Consider the following 25,790-nt stretch of genomic DNA (forward strand, 5'->3'; position numbering starts at 1 on the left):
GCAGCAAGCCACTCGCCAGCTCCTATAAGTGGTAGAGGAATGCAGAGAAGGCCTTGGAAGTGCAGTCTGTGCCTACAACAACAAGCTTTGCAGTTCCTGTTTAGAGCACCCTTGTGAATCGGCATGCAGCCTTTTTCTCACTAATTACTAATACTGTAGAACAAAATAAAAAATGCTAAATTACTATTACCTTTTAATATAAAGCTTTAATTGATGGAAATAAATTAAAATATTTTTTCTGAAGTTTAATTTAAAAAATAATTCCCATTGTGCATTAACAATTATTAAAATGATGTGTAAAATTAACTAAAGACCTAGTTATGTTTCACTAACGATTATTGTTAGATTAATTGTTAATTGCAAAATAAGGTATTAAAATATTGTTTAAAAATGAGGTAATATGTATGTACTAGTTGTATGAATAAGTTTATCCACTATATTATATTTATTTATATTTCAAAAAAATCTAATTTAACATTCTTTCCTATGGAGTTTTATTGAAAATCCTGAGTTCCGTTATTTTCTATGGAAGGGTGTTGCAGTACCAATGGTTGGTCATTGTCTGGTGCTGGACTTACTACTGTGTTTTTTACTAGTAACTTGCACTCAGATTTTGTGAATAAGCAAACAGTAGTAAGCGTACTCAAAAGTATAAATTACTCAAAAGTGTAAGTCAACTTTTTGAATCAGGCCCAATGTGATTATTTTGCTGTTGTTACGTCTATTAGTGTCACTGCTGCCAGTTTACTTCCACCACCTATGCTAAAAAGAGTGAGACAGAGGTATGGTGGAACGCCATGTTTAACAATGAAAACAGTATAAGTGTTTGAAGATGCAATATTCAGAGACTCCACACTCAAAAAATATTCTTTTTAAAGAAACATACAGACATTGAAGCATGATGTGCAACCAATCCTGGCTTTTTTGTTTTTGGGTTATAGATAGGGGATACTTTGGTTCTCTGTTCCCTGCGTGGAACTTGGGATGGATTATTTTTGTTGACAGTTGCTGCTGGGACATTGAACTGACAAGGGAATAAACCTTCCTGCTCACCTCCAGTTGAGCTTCCTTTCAGTGGCGACGATCTGTTATCATCTGCAGTGTTCCCTACGTGGTGTCTTCCTTCACTGCATACATTGGCCCAGACAATGCTCATCTTATTATCAGCATTCCGGTCTTTGACCTTGGAGTTTTGGACCCTTTCCCTGGATGTGTGCTGAGGACTGCTTTGTTGCCCAGACAAATGGGTGCATGCCTGGCGAGCGAATCGCCCTGACGCGATTCTGCATTTGCTAGCAAAAAGCATTATCCCTCAAGCGTGTGCAACAGCCTTTAGTCACATCGCATGCGCACACCTCGGCAACCAGCTTAAACAGTTTCACCTAAGCCCAACCACCTATAGAAAGAAGCATTGTGTACAACCCGGCGCCTGTGGATGGTGTCGGGCAAGCTCCATCATCAAAGAAATTCTAACACACACACTTGACGGCCATTTTGGGTAATTGGGAACTTTCCAAAAGTGTGCACCATTGCTTACAGAAACACATGTAATGCATGTGCAACATGGCGGCCATTTTGGATTGAGAAGAAATGTATTGATTTTCAAAGGATTTTCCATATTAAAAAGCCTGCACTGTTCTTCAGTGACAGGCACACCAGTATTTGTAGTATTGTCAAAATATCTGGAACAATTTATATTAACAGGTACAGGTATTGGGGAGAATAAAAATCATTAATATTGCAGTGCAAGTTTAATACCGAGCCAAAGGCCTGCATCAACAGTTGGTGACAGCCACACCAGAAGAGTGCTATAATAATTGGTGACATATAAACCTAAGTCAACTTTAGGACAGTGTGGCAGGAACTCATCTTCATAGGTCACCTCATGGAAAGAATACTAGCGCCAGTGCCATTTCTTCAAGTACCAGGTACTCCTCATTGATTAGCAACAGTGAAAGGAAACTTTTGAAGCCTATTTAGAGGCAATTGATGGGGATACATTTACTTCTAAAAAGAAAAAAGTGCTTCAGGTTCAGAAGGCAGGAACATTCTGAAAACCTTACCCCTAGAGATAGTGTCCTTACAGTCTGAGAAGAATAAGGTGAATCTTCAACTGTGACTGATGAATATGAATCTATTATAAACACACTGGATAAAATATTTAATCCAAGGAAAAACGTAGTACTAGAATGTGACAAGTTTCTTACTGGGGAGTGAGTTGATGATTTTGTTGCTGCACTCAGAACACTTGCTTCTACATGCAACTATAGAGAATTCATGATCAATTTATTGGAAGAAACAGCAACAAGAAAGTACAAGAAAAACATTTATCCACTGAGGACCCAGATTTAGAGACAGCTCTAAAGTTGTCTACGAGCATTTGCAAATTTGCATGAAAGAAATTAATGCATGTGTTAAGTCTACTAAAGTGAAACACCTGAATTTGAAACACAATTCAAAACAAACCATAAAAGGAGCTGGTTCTAGTATTTCCATAATCTTGAAGTTTTACCATCCAAGTCAAAGAGTGAGAGGAATAATACTTCAGGTTTCAACGGTGGCAGCAAATTCCATCTAGGGAATGCTAGTTTTTGATTGGCTGTAAATGAGACCTGTTTTAAATGTGGCAAGAAAGGCATTTTTCATGTTTGTCCAGAGCAAATTCTGGACAAAGAGTGCCTCATTTACAGAAGTAAAAGTATTGAGGCAGATTTTATTGACACTGATGAGGATAACAATGTTGTACTAATGTTAACTTCATCAAGCCAGGATGCGAATGGGGTTGTGGAAATATCATCCATAGATGGGTCACGCAAAAGGAAACCCCCATCTTGTGTAATTTCTGTGAATAATAGAGATGTGAAAGTTTTGGCGGACTCCGGTTCTCCCTTTATGTTAATGAATGTGAGGGATTTAGATGAATTTGGGGACATTGTAGTGCATCAATATCGTATAAAATTCACATATGAGGCCAAAGGCTAGAGGTTGTGGGTAAATGTGATACTAATTTGCAATTTGATGGAACATTTGCTGTGGGACCGGTATACATTGTCTAGGTTGGTGCAAAGTTGTTAGGATGGAATGAGCAAGTGGAAATGGGAATTGTTTTGGACCCCAATCATCCTGACATGGTATTATCTAAACAAAAATGAGTGGAATGTATTGTGCACAACTAATTCAAGTCAGGTTGGTCATGTAAAGGCTGAGGGGTGGATCAAGGATTACCCTGAGGTTTTTATTGAGAAATTGGGAAAGCCTGAGGGTTTCCAGCATCACATAATTTTAAAAGACGATGCATGGGGGATGGCCCACAAAGTACTCAAAGTGCCATTAGGTTTGCATGAGGAACTGAGACTCGAATTAGACTTGAATTAGATTCTAATTAGAAAGATTGTGTTCTTTAAGCATAATTAAACCCATTAAAGGGTCAGATTGTTTGGCCCCCATAGTGGTAGCATGTAAAGCTGATACGTCCTTGAGACTTTGTGTGGATCTGAGAGACTTAAATTCTAGCATTTGGGTGAATAGCCAACCTTTACCCAACATTAATTAAATGCTGGCAACTTTGGGTGGTGCTAAATTCTTCACTTCTCTTGTTGTATCCTCGTCTTACCATCAAAATGAGTTGAGTAGGCATTCTTGATACCTAACATCATTTGTTATGCCTGAAGGAGCATATCACTATGGCCCTCATTCTGACCTTGGCGGGCGGCGGAGGCCGCCCGCCAAAGTCCCGCCGTCAGGTTACCGTTCCGCGGTCGAAAGACCGCGGCGGTAATTCTGACATTCCCGCTGGGCTGGCGGGCGGCCGCCTTCAGGCCGCCCGCCAGCCCAGCGGGAAAGAGGCTTCCACGATGAAGCCGGCTCGGAATCGAGCCGGCGGAGTGAAAGCTGTGCGACGGGTGCAGTTGCACCCGTCGCGTATTTCACTGTCTGCGCAGCAGACAGTGAAATACATTTAGGGGCCCTCTTACGGGGGCCCCTGCAGTGCCCATGCCAGTGGCATGGGCACTGCAGGGGCCCCCAGGGGCCCCGCGACCCCCCCTACCGCCATCCGGTTCCCAGCGGGCGGACCACCGGGAACTGGATGGCGGTAGGGGGGGTCGGAATCCCCTCGGCGGCGCAGCTAGCTGCGCCGCCTTGGAGGATTCCAATGGGCGGCGGTACACTGGCGGGTGACCGCCAGTGTTGCCGGTCCGACCGCGGCTTTACCGCCGCGGTCGGAATGCCCATTGGAGCACCGCCGGCCTGTCGGCGGTGCTCCCGCGGTCCTCCAACCCGGCGGTCATGGACCGCCAGGGTTGGAATGACCACCTATGTCTGTAAGCCATTTGGCCTGACGTTTGATGAACAGTTTATTTAAAAACACCAAAGGGTTCATGTTTTTTCCAGGATGACATCTTGGTAGTTGGTGAAGCAGAGGTAAAACACAACAACAGAGTGAGGGGTGTGTTAGAGATCATCAGAGCTAGTGAATTGATCTTAAAAAAGGACAAATGTACATTTTAGAGGAAGGTGTGGATTACTTGGGTCATCATGTATCAGGGAAGGGGTTGAACCAAAACGGAAGACTCTAGATGCCATTCAAAGTATGCCTAAACCCAGCGGCAAATACCAGCTTTGTTCATTCCTCGGGTTGGTAGAATATACTATGCCAAATGTGTAAATAATTTTTCAAATAAAACAGCTTCTTTGCATAGGCGCCTAAAAATATGAAAAATGTGTGGGACGAAAAATGTGAAATTAATTTTGAATTAATCAAGAAGGAAATAGTGAGAGCTCAGCCTTTTAAACCTTTTGACATCAATGAGTTGTGTGTCATCTCCACTGATGCTAGTAATGTAGGGATTGGTGCATTGCTAACACAAAAAATAGGTGATGGGTGGTAGGAAACCATTGGTTTCGCATCAAGAACCTCAAGAGGAGGTGAATCCACATATTCTACAATAGAAAAAGGAGCTTTAGCCATGTGGTGGGGTGTGCAACATTTCAAGAACTTCTTGTGGGGGAAAGATTTCATTTTAAGAATGGACCACAAACCCTTGGTGGATTTCTTTTCACCGCAAAAGTAGAGGGGGCAAGCTACCCTGTGTATTGCCAAATGGCAGTACAGATTGCAAGAATTCAATTACAAATTTGAATATGTGCCAGGGTCTAGGAATTATGTGCTGATTGTCTCTCTGGATTGTCCTTGGAGGGGAGTGAAGGAACACAGTAAGTGATGGATGATCTTGAGATGATATATGTTGTGGGTTCAGTTAATGACATTATGAAGGGAGCTTTGTCTGAGCAAGAGTGGTTGAAAGCTGTGTTGAACAACAAGGAGTTACAAGGAGTGACAAAGTTTGTGGGGAAGGTGCTGGCCTGTTATCAAGAATATCTAAGAGGCATTGATTACTTACAAAAGAGTAGACGAGGAATAGTCTGTTGTTGGGGGCACCGTGGGTAGGAGTGGACATTTGATTGTACCCTGGTGCCTACTCAAAAGAGTGTTGGACTTAGCACATGAAGGGCATCTTGAGATTTGTGCTATGAAGTGGAGAATAAGGGAGGGGTTTTGGTGGCTTGGAGCAGACAAAGCTATTGAACATTATGGCCCTCATTCTGACCTTGGCGGGCGGCGGAGGCCGCCCGCCAAAGTCCCGCCGTCAGGTTACCGTTCCGCGGTCGAAAGACCGCGGCGGTAATTCTGACTTTCCCGCTGGGCTGGCGGGCGGTCGCCTTCAGACCGCCAGCCAGCCCAGCGGGAAAGAGGCTTCCACGAGGAAGCCGGCTCGGAATCGAGCCAGCGGAGTGGAAGCTGTGCGACGGGTGCAGTTGCACCCGTCGCGTATTTCACTGTCTGCGCAGCAGACAGTGAAATACTTGTAGGGGCCCTCTTACGGGGGCCCCTGCAATGCCCATGCCAGTGGCATGGGCACTGCAGGGGCCCCCAGGGGCCCCGCGACCCCCCCTACCGCCATCCGGATCTCGGCGGTCCGACCGCCGGGATCTGGATGGCGGTAGGGGGGGTCGGAATCCCCGCGGCGGTGCAGCAAGCTGCGCCGCCGCGGAGGATTCAATGGGGCCGCGGTACACTGGCGGGACCCCGCCAGTGGTGCCGGTCCGACCGCAGCTTTACCGCCGCGGTCGGAATCCCCATTGGAGCACCGCCGGCCTGTCGGCGGTGCTCCCGCGGTCCTCCGCCCTGGCGGTCAAAGACCGCCAGGGTCAGAATGACCACCTATGTCTGAGACTGTTGCATGTGTGCCCTCAGTGATAAATCGCAGGTAACATATCCCTCTCCTGTCCACCCTGTTGTAGTTAAAAATACACCTAGGAGTAAAGTGGCATTTGATGTGTCTGGGCCTTTTGGGATTACAGATAATACACCTAAATATGTTTTGGTCATGGTAGACTACATGACTAAATGGCCTGAAGTGAAATTTGTGGATAACATTAATTATGAGGCTGTCATTAGTTTTGTCAACTAAGTGTTTCTGAGAGGGGGATTGCCCGAGAAATTAGTGACTGATAATGGCACCAAACTTGTATCCAGGAAATTTAAAGTTTTCTAGAGAAGTCAGACATAAGGCACATTTTAACTTCCCTTTACCAAATGAAGCAGTAATGGTTTGGTAGAGAGGGTGAACCGTGTAATCAAGGACCACTTACAGCTTGCACTCATCAATGGGTTATATTGGAAAGAAGCAAATGATGACATGTTATGGGCAATAAGAACTACCCCTCACATAAGTACAGGGATATTCCCTTTTATGTTGCTGAGAGGCAGGGTTGCAGGGTCCAAATTAAACAGAGTGGTTATCTAGGAAAACTGTATATGTGGTAAAAATGGCAAGTTTGGTGGGTGTAAGGACTGCAGTTCAGGAGAAATATAATACAAAGAATGATTGACACAGGACTTTGACTATTCAGGTTGGAGACTGGGTAAGGATTTAAAGACTTGGTTTTGTCCGCAAGGGCTTATCATGCTTTTCTGTACCTATCTGAGTGAAGGAATTGAAGGATCACGTGGTGCTGGAAAATTGTAAAACGTGGAACAACTATTTTATTTCAGTTTTGCCCCAATCTTAAACTGAGTATGCTGGTAGTAAAATGGGGGTACATACAGATGTTAGACTTGACGACAAACATTCCAACAGGAGAGTTTCAGGTTGAACAAGGTCAAGTCCTGAGACGTTCAAGTATTACGAAATGTCCTAACTAAAATACTGTGTTAATACCAAAGATGTTTGTCATACATTTTGTCCTTGTATTAGTTTGTCATAAGTTCTGAATACTTAATACTATATGTTTTGTACAGTTCATTTTACATATTTGATATTCATGTTCATTTTATTGTTTTACGTAGGGATGGAATGTAGGGGATATTATGGTTCTGTGTTCCTCTTTGGAACCCTGGGTGGGTTGTTTTTGTTGAACTGACAAGGGAATAAACTTTCCTGCTCTTATCACCACCTGTTGAGCTTCCTTTCAGTGTTTGAAGCTAGGACATTCAGAGACTCACTGTTCAAATAAAAAGATACGTTTTAAAGAAATATACAGATATTGAAACATGGTGTGCAATCTATTCTGGCTTGTGTTGTGGCCTGTCTCATTCTGCCCTGCCAAGTGCAATGCATTGCGGGTTACTGTAGAAAGAAATAATGATAGAAGCCAATATGAATTTCACTAGTTTATTCCCTTCAATCTTCACCTGGGCTCTCCAATCTGAAACTGACTCTCCTTGTCCCAAGAAAATAAGGGAGATCAGCAAGATTCCAGTTCTGGAACTGGAAATAGCAGCTGGGAATCGCAGCAACACTTTAGTTACGCTAACGCTTAATTGTGCTACATGGTCCCTACTTGACTTCACAATTATGCAAAACATGGACGAGAGGATGTGGGGTAACGGCCAGAGCTGCTGATCCTGGACCTGGAGAACCAGATTCGAATCTCGGCGTCTGTTCAACACTCTGGCCCTCATTCTGACCTTGGCGGGCGGCGGAGGCCGCCCGCCAAAGTCCCGCCGTCAGGTTACCGTTCCGCGGTCGAAAGACCGCGGCGGTAATTCTGACTTTCCCGCTGGGCTGGCGGGCGGTCTCCTTCAGACCGCCAGCCAGCCCAGCGGGAAAGAGGCTTCCACGATGAAGCCGGCTCGGAATCGAGCCGGCGGAGTGGAAGCTGTGCGACGGGTGCAGTTGCACCCGTCGCGTATTTCACTGTCTGCGCAGCAGACAGTGAAATACATGTAGGGGCCCTCTTACGGGGGCCCCTGCAATGCCCATGCCAGTGGCATGGGCACTGCAGGGGCCCCCAGGGGCCCCGCGACCCCCCCTACCGCCATCCGGATCTCGGCGGTCCGACCGCCGGGATCTGGATGGCGGTAGGGGGGGTCAGAATCCCCGCGGCGGTGCAGCAAGCTGCGCCGCCGCGGAGGATTCAATGGGGCCGCGGTACACTGGCGGGACCCCGCCAGTGGTGCCGGTCCGACCGCGGCTTTACCGCCGCGGTCGGAATCCCCATTGGAGCACCGCCGGCTTGTCGGCGGTGCTCCCGCGGTCCTCCGCCCTGGCGGTCAAAGACCGCCAGGGTCAGAATGAGGGCCTCTGTGATTCTAGGCACATCATTTAACCTTCCCGTGCCTTAAAAAAACAAAAGGAAGGTCGAGTTTGCGCTATATACAATTGCAAAAAGTAATATATATAGTGGCGGCCGGCAGCTTTAGGAGGGAGGGCGGCGGGCGGGAAGCACACACACACACACACACACACACACACACACACACACACACACACACACACACACACACACTCACACGCACGCACATCCATTAGCAACACTCATAACATTCAAACATGAACGCACGCACCAAACATTAATTTTAAAAGTTCACACACACTCATTCTTTCACACGCACGCACGCACATCCATTAACAACACTCATACCATTCAAACATGCACGCACGCACCAATCATTCATTTTAAAACATCACACACACACACTCATTCTTTCACACACGCACGCACATCCATTAACACTCATAACATTCAAACATGCATGCACGCACCAAACATTCATTTTAAAACATCACACACACACACACTTACCTTCAGCCTCGAGTTCCCAGGAGGGCTGGGACTGCAGCCTTCCCTCATTGTCTGATCTTAGGTCAGCCAATGAGGGAAGGCAGCAGTCCCAGCCTCGTCACAGAGTGGGATGGGGTCCGTGAGACTGCTGACCCCATCCCACTCTGTGACGAAGTGTCACTGATTGACACTCACCCTGGGCGCTTCAGGACTTAAACCTGAAGCGCCCAGGGCGAGTGTCAATGGGTGACGCTTTCCTCGTCACCCAGGGGAGAGCCTTGAGGCACCTTTGCTGAGCCGAGGAGGTCACGCCCATAGGAGCTGTGACCTCCTCAGCCCAGCAAAGTTCAGCTCAGGCAGCCAGGAGTCTGCGCAAATCGTGCATGCCTCACTCCTGACTGTCTAAGCTGAAAATGAAGAGTGTCTGTCAGGCTGACCTTTGTTCAGCCTGACAGACACTCTTCATAAGGGGCAAAAGGTGGGGGGCGTGGCCCCTCCGCCCTAAAGGACGGGCCGCACCTGAGTATATATCGCACAGAGATTAGCTCCTCTACTTTTTAGCACATTGCTGTGAGGATGAGGGCCTCTGCTCGGTCAGTATGGCCCAGCAGACTTCAGGTCTGCATCTGCTGGTTGTCAAGGATACAGCATCAAAGGCTACCCTAGGCCACCTTGTGCTTCTCAGCCATGTCTGAGGTTTGCAGCCACCTATCATCCTTTCACTATGCGTTTACAAATACTACTCACAGACAATTCAGATCTGAAATAGGGTGAGAGGTTAGAAAGAGAAAGTGAGAGAGAAATTAATAAAAGCTATATTGAATTAGTTTTGTTTTGTATGTAGCAGTGCTTTCTTCTTGCACGTTTTAGTCTCTTTGTACCTCACTGTCTTCAGAGACAGGTTTTCTAAAGAAAACAGGAGACAAATTATGAGTCAGCTGCTTCATACAAAAGAAACAAAATACTCCCTTTGAATTCTCACTCAACCGCTGCAGTGTTTCACTGTCCACTCAAGAGGCAAGGCAGAATCAGCGAACTGGCAGCTCACAGCGTGCAATGATACTGAGCGGTACGTAACTCCTTTGTTCTCTTCGGTAGAACGTGTCGCTCGAGTTGTCACACATCATATAAGTATGTCACATGTAACCACATCACAAACATATGAATGTCACACAAGGTAAACTGCAAACTTGGCAGCATTGCTCATTGGCTGAGTGGCCTCCCCGTCCTTAGTTTCTCATTGGTTCATGGACCAACAAAAGAGAATTAGTGGAAATTAGTTTGCAGACGTTAAAAATGTTAAGCTGAGTGGGAGGACGGAAACAGTCTTATCAGAATGTTGGGGGTGTAACAAACAGGGCGTCATTATGGACGCAGATATATGAAAAGGAAGCATTTGCAAAGCAGCTAGGTCTGACTTTAATATGTTAAAGCACGGGATCACAGGCATGTGCTCATTATATGGTGTTTAAATTGTGATGCTGATAACGCTAACAGTGTTGTCGTGAATGGTGGTGGTAATGGTGCTGTTAGTGGAAGTAGTGTTAATGCTAATGGTGCTAGTACTGTTGTTGGTGAGGTTAATGGTGGTGGTAGTGGTAATGTGTTAAAAAAGGTGGTGGTGTTAATGTGGTAATAAATGTGGTGGTGGTATTGTGGTAATAAAGGTGGTGGTGGTGATAGCGCACACTCGAGTCCTGATGAAAGTTTTAAAGAAAGGCTACTTAAGTGAAAAAACACACAAGGATTTCTTCTGTTTAGAGTGCATGTATGAAATAAAGAATTGAATCTGTTATGGTCGAGTGTATTTTTCAAATGTAAAATAGTCCTTCATGCATTATAATGCAAGCTCTCAATAGAGGGTGAAATGAAACACCAACCAGCCAATAGAACCAGGTGAGAGTGTTACTCCTCTGTGTGGAGTCACAAGCCTCTCTCTATATTATTCTGTGTATAGTTTCAATATGTCTTGCAGCTGGCAAAATAGGTCTATTTTTCAGTAACTTTAAAACATTATGGTGTGAGATGAAGTGTTTTCAAAATGCTTGGAGAATGTGCATACCTTTGGCATCTACTTTGGCCTTCAGGTCCGTCTTGGGCTGTATGATGTCTAGATGGCTGTGCGGTATCTTGTTGATTATAGCATATGTTTTCTTTCAACACCAAGCTACAGTGTGTTTTATGTTATTTGGATCAGTTTAACCATCGAAATTCTTTGTTAGTCTTGTTCAGCAATAAATAAATAATTTAAATACAAACGACAACAATCTCTTTATCTGCTTTAGGCTCGAGTTGGTCTCACAGAGGTACTCCTTGGATTACTTCCAGGAGCTGGTGGAACTCAGCGCCTTCCTCGACTGATTGGGGTACCTGCTGCTCTTGACATGATCACAACAGGTAATTCGATTACAGAATCTCTTACAGTGTGATTTCATCAATTTAAGGCTCGCTTAAGGTTACCAGATGATTCCAGGATATCAGGGACGCCATTGGCCAGCACTTAATTCTGCAGCCAAAATAATTACAGGAGTTGTAGTCCTGGGTCGCCTCAATTGACCCTCTGGGACTAAGGCAGTAGGTAAAAAGATTTGCCAGTTGGAAAACTGTACTGCAGTGTGCCCGGTGACTTCGAGTTATCTGGTAGCCTTAAGTTGGTTTAATAGTAGTAACATGGCCCATTCATGTAAAGAGGTAGAGTGCCTCTAGTGCAGTCAAACATATGCATCAGTCAACCTAAACGGAATATTTTATATCCATTATACACTGCACGTGATTTCAAATGCAGCAATCAATCCCAAGTATTTATACATTTTATCCTTCCTGGCATTCTCATAATTTAAAGACAGAAATTGAAATACGGTTGCTTTTACAGAGCCATAGTGAAGTGTGGTATTTAAGGACATTTTCTCAACTTTAGGCAACTCCAAAAGGAACCTGTATTAATATATTTGTTTGGAATCAATTTCTTCAGGCCATCATTTAATATTTCCCACAGTCGAGACACTGTATTGAAACGGTTTACCCTGCTGCCTAATACAGTGCAAATTCCATATGCAAATATTTTGTTTACATGAGGACTACATATTGTAGAAGCCATTTGCAAGTTCAGAAACAGTTGGCCGTTGTCCAATTGCATGGTAACATAGGGGGTTATTCTAACTTTGGAGGAGTGTTAATCCGTCCCAAAAGTGACGGTAAAGTGGCGGATATACCACCAGCCGTATTACGAGTTCCATAGGATATAATGGACTCGTAATACGGCTGGTGGTAAATCCGTCACTTTTCCGTCACTTTTGGGACGGATTAACACCTCCTCCAAAGTTAGAATAACCCCCATAGTATCTGAAGTTGGCTTTTGGCAAGCTCTGAGTAGCCACCCATAGATACTACTTGGCCACGCTCTGAGAGGATTTCAAATAGCTTTCTTATCACCGTCAAATATTAGGCCGTATTGTTAAGTTACCTTATGCGTACACAAGTGCGCACATTGTTTGCTATCTGCATGGGGTGGGAACTAAGGGCCTAACCTGGACACCCAGTGGAAGCCTAAATCATGGTAAAATATCTTTTCACCCAGCCCATACAACAAAACATCTCTGAACTGATGGGCCAAATAAGAAAACTGGAAAGAGAGTGAATAAATGTTAAGATGAGAGAAGAAAAGAGATCAACGCAGAAGTAAGATTGGGGATCTAGACGGTATCAAACAAAGCCCTGGAAAAGTTTGCCATTAGCATAATATAAAAAGAGAAGTAGAATTCTGCGTAGTAAAGCATAGTAAAGAGAGAAAACAAGAACAAGTACTTCTGAGGTTGAGTACAAAGTAGCAAGACATCGTCACCATCATCATCATCAAAAGTGTTTATTTCGAGGCAAGCTCATAAAACACATCACAAGCATAATGTTTAAAGAACCATCAGAAACAAAATACTGCACACTTTAAAACACTTCGAAATACATGACATAACAGCATAAAATATTAATACAGCAACCATAAATAAGTTATGTGCAAAATGAAAGCTATGACCAGAATTACTACCAAATAGACAACATCGTATAAATAGATGAAGTAGCAAGTCATATGTAGCAGTGCGTTAAGGCTTAATCCATGTTTGAAATGAAATGAGTTCAGAGTCTGAATCCTAAGTAGCAAAGCATGGTCAATGCCATCCCAAAGCTTAGCGTTGTTAAATATAATAAAGGAACTAGCCATATGTGGAAAGAGTCAGAGGTCATGCATAGCAGTGCAAGTAATTGCAAAGCATGTGGCAGAGGCACTTAACAGCTGAATCTCATCCCAGCTGATGATAAGATCATGCCCATTGGACTAGCACCAGGAGTATTCCACAAGGATAAGAAGCCCGACAGCTGTTAGACGTCCTAGAAGATTCAAAGAATATTGAGATACGACATCATCATATCTTTAAATGGGTTGTTGTCCAACAAGGGTGAAATAGAGCTGCCATAGACTAGTTTGAGCATAATAATAACATATGGTGCATATTTCCCAGTGTCAGGAACAATTATGAAAGTGGAGGTTCCGTTTTTACACAATTAGAAAATCTATAAATAATTTAGAAATTAGAGATATTCCCTTTCTTCAATCGAATGTAAGTTCTTTGTACACATTACCTAGAGTCTTGGCCACTGGTGTCATCATTAAACCGCTGACATGCATTTATGTCTTATTCTCCACTGATTCAGGGAAAAGACAGTGAGGAATCGGACCTGTTCTACCCCAGAAAATCGCTGGATGGATCAGCTGAGGGCATGAGACTAGCCTAAACTCTTGTATGTTCAAAAGGACACGTGAAATGTTATAGTTTTGGTGGCTGTAATGGCTCCAATAAATATTTCTGATGATTTGCCCCATAGAGACATAAAGCTTGTTTATTTGTTTTCCGTACGTTCAGCCAGGAGCTAAGCCTGTGTACACAGAACAATATTCACATGTCAGCTCTCAGATAGAACGCATAGACCTCTGCAAATAGTTCTGTGCTGGCTCAGTGTGCAAAGTCGGAAAACCTGTCCGTGGTCCATCGCTCCCAGAATTCTCTGGCCCATTTGTTGTGTTCTTTTTAAACAAGGAGCCTGACTGGACTTACATAGGCCATGGATGGCAGTGCCAAAGAGCCCCTTTCCAATAGGGTTTTTTTTTTTTTGCATTGTTGATCCAGTCAGTAACATGTAGCTCTTCCTTTTGTATTGCCCCAAATGGTCCCCTTCCATGTCACATCTGTATTGATGGCTTCACCGAGCTGGCTTTGGTTATTGTGCCCCATGTGGCCACTGTGTGCGGTGGATGATGTGCTGATGGTCATTCCTTTTTAAGGTTCCTTGCTGGCACCTGCTGCCACAAGAAGAGTGCCCAGTGTGCAGTGACACCAGAGATAACAACTACATGGAACTATTCACAGCACAACATGCCTCACTCATTGGAGCTACTATGTGGTAAGAACTAGCGCAAACTGACAGCACCTCAATGCAGTCCGTTTAGTAGGAAGTCACTTGCAACAAATATGAGAGTGATCTTGTGATACCAGTTCCTCATTTCAGGATGGGATCAGTGCCGTTGTTAGAACTGTGAGCCTTAGCCTGGTCTTCCCCCAAACATTTTGCCTGTTTGCCTTAAATTTTTTGCTGTAGTTTTTTGTTGGCTTTAGGACTCTGAAACTTTACCACTACTGACCAGTGCTAAAGTGCATGTGCTTCTCCCCTAAACATAGTAACATTGGTGTGTACGCAATCAGCAGATTTAATTTACATACAAGACACTTGTAAAGTGGTATACCATGTACCCAGAGCATGTAAACTAAATGCTACTAGTGGGCCTGCAGCACTGGTTGTGCCACCCACGTAAGAAGCCTATAAACGTGTCTCAGGCCTGCCACTGCAACTTTAACTTGGCATTGAAAACTACTTGCCAAACCTTAAACGCCCCTTTTATTACATATGTCACCCCTATGGTAGGCCCTAGGTAGCCCATAGGTCAGGGTGCCATGCAAGTAAAAGGCAGGACATGTGCCCCGACGTTTTATATGCCCTGGTAGTGAAAAACGTTCAACTTCGTTTTTCACTACTGTGAGTCCCACTCCTCTTCTAGGCCAGCATTGGGAACTTCTTAATATCCTTTTAAGCTGTACTTCCTGATCAGAAAAGAGTGGCTAAATCATGTTTCATATAATTGGAATGGTGATGATGAATCCTCTTTAATGGTAAAGGCGGAGTTAACATTACTATTTTAGAAATGACACTTTTAGAAAGTGGGCATTTCTCTGCTCTTGCTGCTCTGTGTGCCTTCCTGCCTGTCTCCAATACACGCCTAGGGTAGGTGACAGTTACACTTTGGGCATTCCCTGTCGACAATCATAAAAACAAGAAGTTTAGGTGTGTCTGAGCACACTTATCTGCAGTCTGATGGGCCTTCCTGGATAGGAAGGGAGAGGGGAGCTGACACACCTGAATGGGAAAGTGTCTGCCCTCACACAAAGGGCTGATTACCCGCTACTGGTTGTCCAGAGCCAGGGCTCGAAAGAAAGGATTTCTGTGCACTTCAAAGACCCTTCTTTGAAGTCACCCTCAGTTCAAAGGCACATTAGGGTATAAGAACTGTGACTTTGATTCTACCAAAATAGTACACTACAGGAACTGGGAAGAACTCTGCCTGGAGTGAGGACTGCTGTGCTGCAAGGAGTGGCACACTGCTGGACTGCTTTCCAAGAAGGACTACTCTCTGCCTCGATGAGCTATCCTGCTGATCTTTGCCCAGCTGACCTGCTGATCTCTGCCCAGCTGAGGAAGGTCTGGACCCTCTCATCTGACCCAGAGTGACTCCAAGCGCATGCTGGCTTGTCCCCTGTTCTTCTCCAGTCTCAGGGACATCAAAGACTGCCTTCAACTCTGCTTTGGCTGGTGGACTCTGCCATATGTGAGCCCTACCCTTGCCTGAGGTGCTCCCTCCAATCCTGAGCCTCAGAAGTGGGCTCTGCAGCTGACCACAAAACTGATGCATTGTCACCTTTGCGCAGATCTGAACTGATGCAGCGCCCCTCCAACTCTGATGCAGAGGCTGTTCGACAGTGGTTCTACACCCTGCCCAGCCCGACAACAATGCTCTGTGTGGCTCAGCGACACGCATTGCTTTAATCTCAAAGGTGTTCGAAATGGGACCTGACTGCAAGGCTCTGCACTGACCCAACTGTGCGGATCAGAATGATACATTGTCTTTGCATTGCTGTTGGTGTTTTGCTCCATCCAAGGTACTCTTTCTCCGCGTGAGTCCTATAGCTGGCCTGCTCTCCATCACAGTCGGCATAAACTTTGGATTTACCCGGGTCTAGCACGACCTTAAGTAAGCTCTTAGTGCTATCCACTTCTAAGTACTATTTTTGGTTTATTTTTTAAAAATTCATATCTCAAATTCTGCTGATTGGATTTCTGTTGTTTTAGTCTAAGTTTACTCAGATACGTATTCTCTTTTTTTTTTTAAATGTGTGGAGTATTTTGTGGTGCTGTCATTGTGTTATAAATACTTTACACATTGCCTCTTTAGATAAGCCTTACTGCTCTGTGGCAAGCTACCAGGGGGTTATCTCTAAGTGTGTATTTAGCTTAACTGGTGGTTCCTGCTTGTACAGGGTGTGTACTCTGACAACCAGAAACCCCAGTTCTAACAGCAGTATTTTGATTAAAATGCTAAAACCTTTGGCATGTACAAACATTATATTTTGTGAGATATTATACATGACTGTCTTCATTAATGCATATATGAAAGTAATAAAGGTCAAAATGATTAATACTCAGATGCAGTGTGTAGGAAAATGGCTCCCTGTTGCAGTTACCCCCCACCTTTTGCCTGATATTGATGCTGACTTGACTGAGTAGTGTGCGAGGACCCCTGCCAACCTGGTCCCGGCACCAGTGTTCTTTCACTAAAAATGTACCATTATTTCCACAATTGGCACACAGATAAGTCCCCTGTAAAAGGTACCAGTGGTACTAAGGGCCCTGTGACCAGGGAAGGTCTCTAAGGGCTGCAGAATGTGTTGTGCCACGCTAAGGGACCCCTCACCTAATACATGAACTCTGCTATTGCAGATTGTGTGTGTTGGTGAGGAGAAAAAGGCAAAGTCGACATGGCATCCCCCCTCAGGATGCCATGCACACTAAATACTGCCTGTGGCATAGGTATGTCATCCCTCTAGCAGGCCTTGCAGCCCTAAGGCAGAGTGCACTATACCACAGGACATAGCTGCATGAGCAATATGCCCCTACAGTGTCTAAGTCCATTCGTAGACATTGTAAGTACAGTGTGGCCATATTAGGAATATGGTCTGGGAGTTTGTTAAAAACTCCACAGCTCCATAATGGCTACACTGGATAGTGGGAAGTTTGGTATCAAACTTCTCAGAATAGTAAACCCACACTGATGCCAGTGTTGGATTTATTACAAAATGCACACAGAGGGCATCTTAGGAGATGCCCCCTGTATTTTACCCAATCCTTCAGTACAGGACTGACTGGTCTGTGCCAGCCTGCCACTGAGACAAGTTTCTGCCCCCCTGGGGTGAGAGCCTTGTGCTCTCTGAGGACAAAAACAAAGCCTGCACTTTGTGGAGGTGCTTCTCATCTCCCCCTGCAGGAACTGTAACACCTGGCGGTGAGCCTCAAAGGTTCATGCCTTTTGTTACAGCACCCTAGGGCATCCCAGCTAGTGGATATGCCCGCCCCCCTGGACACAGCCCCTAATTTTGGCGGCAAGTCCAGAGGAGATAATGAGAAAAACAAGGAGGAGTCACTTACCAGTCAGGAAACCCACTAAGGTGCCCTGAGCTGAGGTGACTCCTGCCTTTAGAAATCCTCCATCTTGGTTTCAGAGGATTCCCCCAGTAGGAATAGGGATGTGCCCCCCTCCCCTCAGGGAGGAGACACAAAGAGGGTGTAGTCACCCTCAAGGATAATAGCTATTGGCTACTGCCCCCCAGACCTAAACACATCCCTAAATTGAGTATTTAGGGGCGACCCTGAACCCAGGAAATCAGATTCCTGCATCCTACACAAAGAAAGGACTGCTGACCTGAAAGCCCTGCAGAGAAGACGCCAACTGACTTGGCCCCAGCTCTACCAGCCAGTCTCCAGACTCAAAGAACCTGCACAGCGACGCATCCGACAGGGACCAGCAACCTCTGAAGTCTCAGAGGACTCCCCGAACCGAAGGACCAAGAAACTCCGGAGAACAGCGGCACTGTTCAGCTCCAGCAAACTTTTTGCAACTTTGAAGCAACTTTTAAAGAACTCACTCTTCCCGCCGGAAGCTTGAGACTTCACCCTCTGCACCCGACGCCCCTGGCTCAAGCTCCAGAGAACCAACACTGCAGAGAGGACTCCCAGGTGACTGTGACCTCGTGAGTAACCTGAGACGACCCCCCTGCACCTCTACAGCGATGCCTGCAGGGAGGATCCAGAGGCTCCCCCTGACTACGACTGCCTGGACAAAGAACCCAACTCCTGGACCAAGCACTGCACCCGCAACCCCCAGGCCCAAAAGGAACCAACCTACAGTGCAGTCAGTGGCTGGCCCGAGAAGCACCCCCTGTGCCCTGCCTGCATCACCTAAGTGACCCTCGGGTCCCTCCATTGCTTTCCATAGCAAACCCGATGCCAACTTTGCACACTGCTCCCGGCCGCCCCTATGCCGCTGAGGGTGTGTTTTGTGTGCCTGTTTGTGTCCCCCCCATTGCTATACAAAACCCCCCTAGTCTGCTCCCAGAGGACGCAGGTACTTACCTGCCAGCAGACCAGAACCGGGGCACCCCTGTTCTCCATAGGCGCCTATGTGTTTTGGGCCCTCCTTTGGCCTTTGCACCTGACCGGCCCTGTGTCGCTGGTGTGGAGACTTTGGGGCTGCCTTGAACACCCAACGTGGGCTGCCTATGCCCAGGAAACTGAACTTGTAAGTGCTTTACTTACCTCAGAAACTTAACCATACTTACCTCCCCCAGGAACTGTTGATTTTTGCACTGTGTCCACTTTTAAAATAGCTTATTGCCATTTTTACCTATACTGTGTGTACTACTGCTTTAATTCAAAGTTCCTTACTTACCTGTTTGGAATACCTTGCATTTTATGTATTTACTTAAAATCTTGAATCTTGTGGTTCTAAAATAAAATATGAAAATATATTTTTCTATATAAAAACTATTGGCCTGGAGTCTTTGAGTGTGTGATCCTCATTTGTTGCCTGTGTGTGTACAACAAATGCTTAACACTACCCTCTGATAAGCCTACTGCTCGACCACACTACCACAAAAAAGAGCATTAGAATTATCTAATTTTGCCACTATCAACTTCTAAGGGAAACCCTTGGACTCTGTGCACACTATCTCTCACGTTGAGATAGTATATACAGAGTCAACTTCCTACACAATGTTTTCAACTTATTTTGATTTATCTATTTAAAACTACTTCATTAAGGAAGATTTCTTCAATTGGTGTAATCACCTATACCCATACAACCATAAAACATTTTTAAAACCTAAAACATCTAATCATGATTACAGTTTTGTCATTTAGTTCTATCCAATGTACTACAGTGTACAGGTTGCTGTTACTTTGTATGGCTAAACCCATCTCTAGAGTGCAGATTGCCAGAATTTCAATTTTTCCTAGTTACTTTTGAGAGATAAGGAGGCCAGTTCCAGTGCGAGACAGTCTGTCTACCTATGCAGTAATACCACTAGCAGTGTTACTTGTCTACTTAATGGGATAATGCCTGCTTTATTCTTTCAGCTGTATGGAATCTGGGTGTTAGGCTAATGAAAGGAGCATACATACAAAGGGCATGGGTAGACCATTAACTTGAAAAAGGCTTTAATGGAATTGCAGACAGCTATGAGCTAGATGGAAGGAGCTTGTCTGGCCTCTCTCATATTGCATTATACATGTGAAAAGACCTACTGTCACCTTGGTCTACCCAACGGCCCCTTCCAGACCCTTCTCTCTAGCTCCTGGTTCTGTGGTTACCTTGTTGGGAGTGATATGGAGTTGTGTTTTTGCTTGGTGAAGCCTCAACCCCGTATTGTCAAGGACTGGACGCTAAGGTCTGTTGAGTCCACATCTTGATTGCCTGAGAAAAAGACAACTCCACCCAATAGTCATAGTGCCTGCATGCACAGACTATTAAATGTGAAAGGTGTCAAGAGAACTCCAGGTAGGAAGACAAAAACACCAAGGGTATAAAAGCCACTTGGCAATCTCACAGTTATTGGTTGAAAATTATTACTGAAGTAATTAGCAAAGCACTAACTCATGCTGGCATCAGGTAAGAGAAAAGCGACAGATAAAGGAATCCAGAAGTAGAAACCAGTAGAAGCTGCAACTCCTAGAAGCAAAAAACAGGGACCAAAACAGTAGCAAGGGGGAACAAATATATGTGACAAAAACAGGGGAATGAATGACCTGTGGCACATCCTTCGATTCGAAATGCTTCTTTATGTATGATTAAAAAAAGCAACTAACATCACAGGAAAAGGCTCTAATTCGTCTTGAATTGGCAACCTCAAAGAACATTTTGTGAATCAATCAATCAATCACATACATTTATAGAGCGCACTACTTACCCGTTAGGGTTCCAAGGTGCTGGGGGGGGGGGTGACTGCTACTGCTCGAAGAGCGAGGTCTTGAGGAGTCTTCTGAAGGCGAGTAGATCTTGGGTCTGTCGTAGGGAGGTAGGGAGCGTGTTCCAGGTTTTGGCGGTGAGGTAGGAGAAGGATCTGCCGCCGGAGGTGGTTCGTTGGATGCGGGGGACGGTGGCGAGGGCGAGGCTTGTGGAGCGTAGCTGGCGGGTCGGAGTGTAGAAGTTGAGTCTGCTGTTCAGCTAGGTAGGGCCGGCGTTGTGGAGTGCCTTGTGTGCGTGGGTGAGGAGCTTGAAGGTGACCCTCTTGTCGACGGGAAGCCAGTGGAGCTCTTTGAGGAGTGGGGTGATGTGGCTGTGGTGGGGGGTGCTGGTGATGAGTCGGGCGGAGGCGTTTTGGATGCGTTGTAGTTGTCGGAGGTGCTTTGCTGGGATTCCTGCATAGAGTGGGTTGCCGTACTCCAATCTGCTGCTGACGAGGGCGTGGGTCACTGTCTTCCTGGTGTCGGTCGGGATCCACTTGTAGATCCAGCGGAGGATGTTGTAGCATGAGGAGGTGACGGCGTTGACTTGTCTGTCCATGGAGAGAGAGGAGTCGAGGATGAATCCCAGGTTGCGAGCGTGGTCAGTTGTTGTCGGTGCCGTTCCAAGGATGGTGGGCCACCATGAGTCGTCCCAGGCGGAGGAGGATGTTCCGAGGATGAGGATTTCCGTCTTGTCGGTGTTCAGTTTCAGGCAGCTGTTCCTCATCCAGTCGGCGACTGCTTTCATACCTTCGTGGAGGTTGGCTTTGGCGGTGGCGGGGTCGTTGGTGAGGGAGAGGATGAGCTGGGTGTCGTTGGCGTAGGAGATGATGTTGAGGTCGTGTCGGCGGGCCACTTGTGCGAGGGGGGCCATGTAGATGTTGAACACTGTCGGGCTCAGGGAGGAGCCCTGGGGGACGCCGCAGATGACATTGATGGCTTCTGAGCGAAAAGGCGTGAGGCGGACAGTCTGGGTTCTACCGGAGAGGAAAGATGCGGTCCAGGCTAGGGCTTTATTCTGGATACCGGCTTCTTGGAGGCGTGTCAGTAGGGTGCGGTGGCAGACCGTGTCAAAGGCCGCTGAGAGGTCCAGGAGGATGAGGGCCGAGGTTTCGCCATGGTCGAGTTGGCATCTGATGTCGTCCATGGCGGCGATGAGGGCGGTCTCGGTGCTGTGGTTGCGTCTGAATCCGGTTTGCGATGGGTCGAGGATGTCGTTGTCTTCGATGTGGCGTGTCAGTTGAAGGTTGACGATCTTTTCTGCGACTTTCGCTGGGTAGGGGAGGAGGGAGATGGGGCGAAAGTTCTTAAGGTCCTTGGGGTCGGCTTTGGGTTTTTTGAGGAGGGCGTTGATCTCTGCGTGCTTCTAGCTTTCCGGGAAAGTGCCAGTTTCGAAGGAGATGTTGATGATCTTGCGGAGCTGGGGCGCGATGATGGAGTCCGCTTTGTTGAAGATGTGGTGGGGGAAGGGGTCAGTCGGTGATCCGGAGTGGATGGAGTTCATGGTCTTGCGTGTTTCGTCGTCGTTGACGTTGGCCCAGGCGGTGATGAGGTTGGTGGTGCTTGGGTTCGGTGTGGTGATGGTGGTGGGTGTGGTCGGGGAGTTGAAACTGCTGTGGATGTCGGCGATCTTGCTGTGGAAGAATGCGGCGAGGGAGTCGCAGAGTTCCTGTGAGGGCGGGATTTCGTTGACGTTGGCGCTGGGGGTGGACAGTTCCTTAAAGATGCGAAAGAGCTCTTTGCTGTCGTATGCGTTGTTGTCTAGGCAGTCTTTGAGGGAGGTTCTCTTGGCGGTCCTGATGAGGTGGTGGTGTTGGGTGGCGTCCTTGAGGGTTGCGTGGTTGTCCGGTCTGCGTTCTTGGAGCCATTTCTTTTCCAGTTTCCTGCAGGCGCATTTGGAGGCCAGGAGTTCGTCGGTGAACCAGGAGGCTTCACCATCTTGGGAAGGACAGCTTACAAGGCTTCTCCCCACCCTTTCCTGAAAATCATGGCTTTCATCTGGTTGACAGTGAAGGCCAAGCTTGATTTCCCTTGCCCAATGATGAATTTGTGGTGACCTCAAAATTGGAAATAAAAATTACTGGAAGATTCATAGGTAGTTGGACATGTTTGATGATTAAAAAACTGTCATCTGGAATAAGAGACTTCATACTGTGCACCGAACAGTCTCTCTGTTGGCCATTTGGAAGGGCATCTGATCTTGAAGGCATACAGTCCATCTGTAAATGATCATTTAAGAAAATGGTGAATAAACACCTTCCCACAGATATACGGGCCTAGGTCTTCTTATGAGGGAACATAACAGTTCTTCAAACTTCTGGGTCAGAACAAGGAAGTCCAGTTACAGTGACCCCTGGCAGCAAAATAAATTGAAGGGGCACAAAAAACGACAACATACACACATAACACAGTATAACATACACACATGACATGCATAACATACACACATAACATGCATAACATACACATATAACATGCACACCAATATAAAAATAAAAAAAACCTCACTTACCTTACTCGATGTCCTGCAGCACATCCTTGTTCTGCAGCACGTCCTTGGAGTGTGAAGCCCACAGCCAACTCCCGCATCCAGTTCAGGCACTTTTTTCATGCTGTGGAACAGCATGAAAAAAATGTCTTCATTGGCTGGACCTGCACACTCCAAAAGACACTGTATGCCTGTGCCTTCTCTCTAAACCAGCCGTCCAAGACAGCCTGGTTGGAGAGGTTTGGAATGTGCCTGTCGGTTTGACTGTAGCAAGGTAGCCGGCCAATCCATCATGCACACTTCAAACATAGGGGCCGCTCCTCACTGCTGCCAATCATTTGTAGCAGCGACAGTGACGCACTGGCCCCACCCTGCCCTCGCACTTTGTTTGCTGGCAGAAAGCGTAAAAACGAAAATGGTAATAAAATAGTTTTATTACCATTTTATTTTTTATGCTTTCTGCACATCAGTGCAGGGGGTGACCCTCCTCTGCTCCCACAGAGGAACCGCCAGTTACCTAAAGAGGTCAAGGGTAATATTTGCACTTTTTGCTCTGGGAAGAATGCCTTCTAGGAGCACAAACAGAGCATGAAGTGCAGGCCCTTGAGGAGTAATACTTCAGTATTTCACCCTGGTTGGAGAAGGCATAAAATAATTAATTGCTTATAGTTTAAAAAGTAAAAAAGATATCATCATCAACAAAGAACTTTATTTCCACTACAAGGGCCATAAAAGCACATAACACTGACACAATAAATACATCAATAAATATATAAAATACATACAGTACATATTAAAAGGATAAAACCTAAGTCCTTTTCCTGTGCAATTTCGATACATAGTTGTTAAAAACACATCATACAGATAAACATTTTGCTCTAAGAACTCGAAGAGCAACATGGGACCTGTGAACTCCCAGCAATTTGCAGGCAGGGGCAAGCCATTGCCTGCGAGGGGCAGCATAAGCAGGACAAACAAATAAGACATGAGGAAGATTTTCAATAGGGGCTTTACAAGCTGGACAAATGATTAACCCCTCAGGTAACCAACAGCTGGTAAATGATCTTAATGGCAAGGTTCCTACACGAAGCTGGAAGTACAATTTCCTCTCTCTAGACACCGAGATTAGATCCCAGAAAACCTCATATTTGCATAAATCTTTTAGATCAGCAAACTTGTGTGACAGTGTAGAGTGGTGCTAACACCAGTTCCTCAGAATCTACCACCCTCCAATACTGCTTTTTAAGGTCAAGTTTCGACGGAAAGGAGGGAGTAGTTAGAGAGTCCCAGAGCTCATTAAGCTCAGGGGTGTAGAATGACTCTTTGATATATTTGAGCCAGTGAATGCTAAGATAGCAGTCAGTTTCTAAAATGACCTGCAGGGCTGCAGTAAAGGATGCAATCTCTGGTGTAGTCCAAAGATGCCAACAATACAAGAGAGGACGTAGGCAAGCCTGATAGCCCATGCTCTTCCTGCCTAAGTCCTTGATGAGAGGAAACCGCAGAGTGCTTGACGGAAGAGAAACAAGATTTCTTAAAAAAATATTCTCAAGAGTTCATATTTCTTGAGTTTGGCACAGCCCCATAATTTGGCCCTATAGAGAGGTGAACTCACAGCCATAGCCTTGTAAATCTGAAGTGCAGGGCTTATTGGCTTGGTGTATGAAAGATTAAAATCCTTAATTAAACACCTGTATTTTGCTTTAGTTTCAACACCTGATTTGCAATATGTGACTTCCAAGACATGTTCTCTGTTAACATTAAACACAGGTGGCTAAATGTGTTCACCTTTCAAGTGGAATGCCTTCAAGGACAAACTTTCCTTTGAAGGATCTATGAGGACTGAACATCATCGATTTGGTTTTGGAAGTGTTGATGCCTGTGCCTTCTCACCAAACCAGCTGTCCAAGGCAGCCGGAATGGAGAGGTTTGAAATGTGACTGTAGTTTTGGCTGTAGCAAGGTAGCCGGCCAATCCATTGTGAACACTTCAAACATAGGTGCCACTCCTCACTGCTGCCAATCATTTGCAGCAGCGACAGTGACGCACTGGCCCCGTCCTGCCGTCACACTTTGTGTGCTGGCAGAAAGCTTAAAAACTAAAAGGGTAATAAAATCGTTTTATTACCATTTTATTTTTGACGCTTTTTGCACAGCAGTGCAGGGGGCGACGCTCCTCTGCTCCCACGGCGGAGGAACCGCCAATGTTCAGTTACCTAAAGAGGTCAAGAGTAATATTTGCACTTTTTTTGTTCTGGGAAATATGCCTTCTAAGAGCACAAACTGAGCATGAAGTGCAGACCTTGGAGGCGTAATATACTTCAGTATTTCATCCTGTTTGGAGAAGGCATAAAATAATTAATCTCATAGTTCAAAAAGTAAAAAAGATATCTCCATTCCTTCTTCCTGGTTAATTTTAACAGAAGAAATTAGGTGACTTCAATAATTATGGTAAATAGCCTCCATTAGACTGCAGATACGAAATAATTGTCAAATGGTGAATTTCGTGTCACACGTGGATTGTAACATTGCTGTTAGACTTAAGCGACACCTGGTTGGCCAGGTAAACATGTGGGTCT

The 25,790-nt window shown here is 45.6% G+C and overlaps 1 protein-coding gene across 2 annotated transcripts in view; it reads left to right on the forward strand.

Annotated features, from left to right (window-relative positions):
• The window catches only part of LOC138285625 (peroxisomal bifunctional enzyme-like), a 294,796-nt gene that overhangs the window by 131,738 nt on the left and 137,268 nt on the right, over positions 1-25,790 (forward strand). For both annotated transcript variants that reach the window (XM_069225812.1, XM_069225813.1), the window contains exon 4: positions 11,355-11,466. In XM_069225812.1, coding sequence (XP_069081913.1) covers positions 11,355-11,466 — 112 coding nt within the window. The remainder of the gene's footprint in view (positions 1-11,354; positions 11,467-25,790) is intronic.

This window comes from Pleurodeles waltl, chromosome 3_1, assembly GCF_031143425.1.
Source record: "Pleurodeles waltl isolate 20211129_DDA chromosome 3_1, aPleWal1.hap1.20221129, whole genome shotgun sequence".
Classification (NCBI taxonomy): Eukaryota; Metazoa; Chordata; class Amphibia; order Caudata; family Salamandridae; genus Pleurodeles; species Pleurodeles waltl.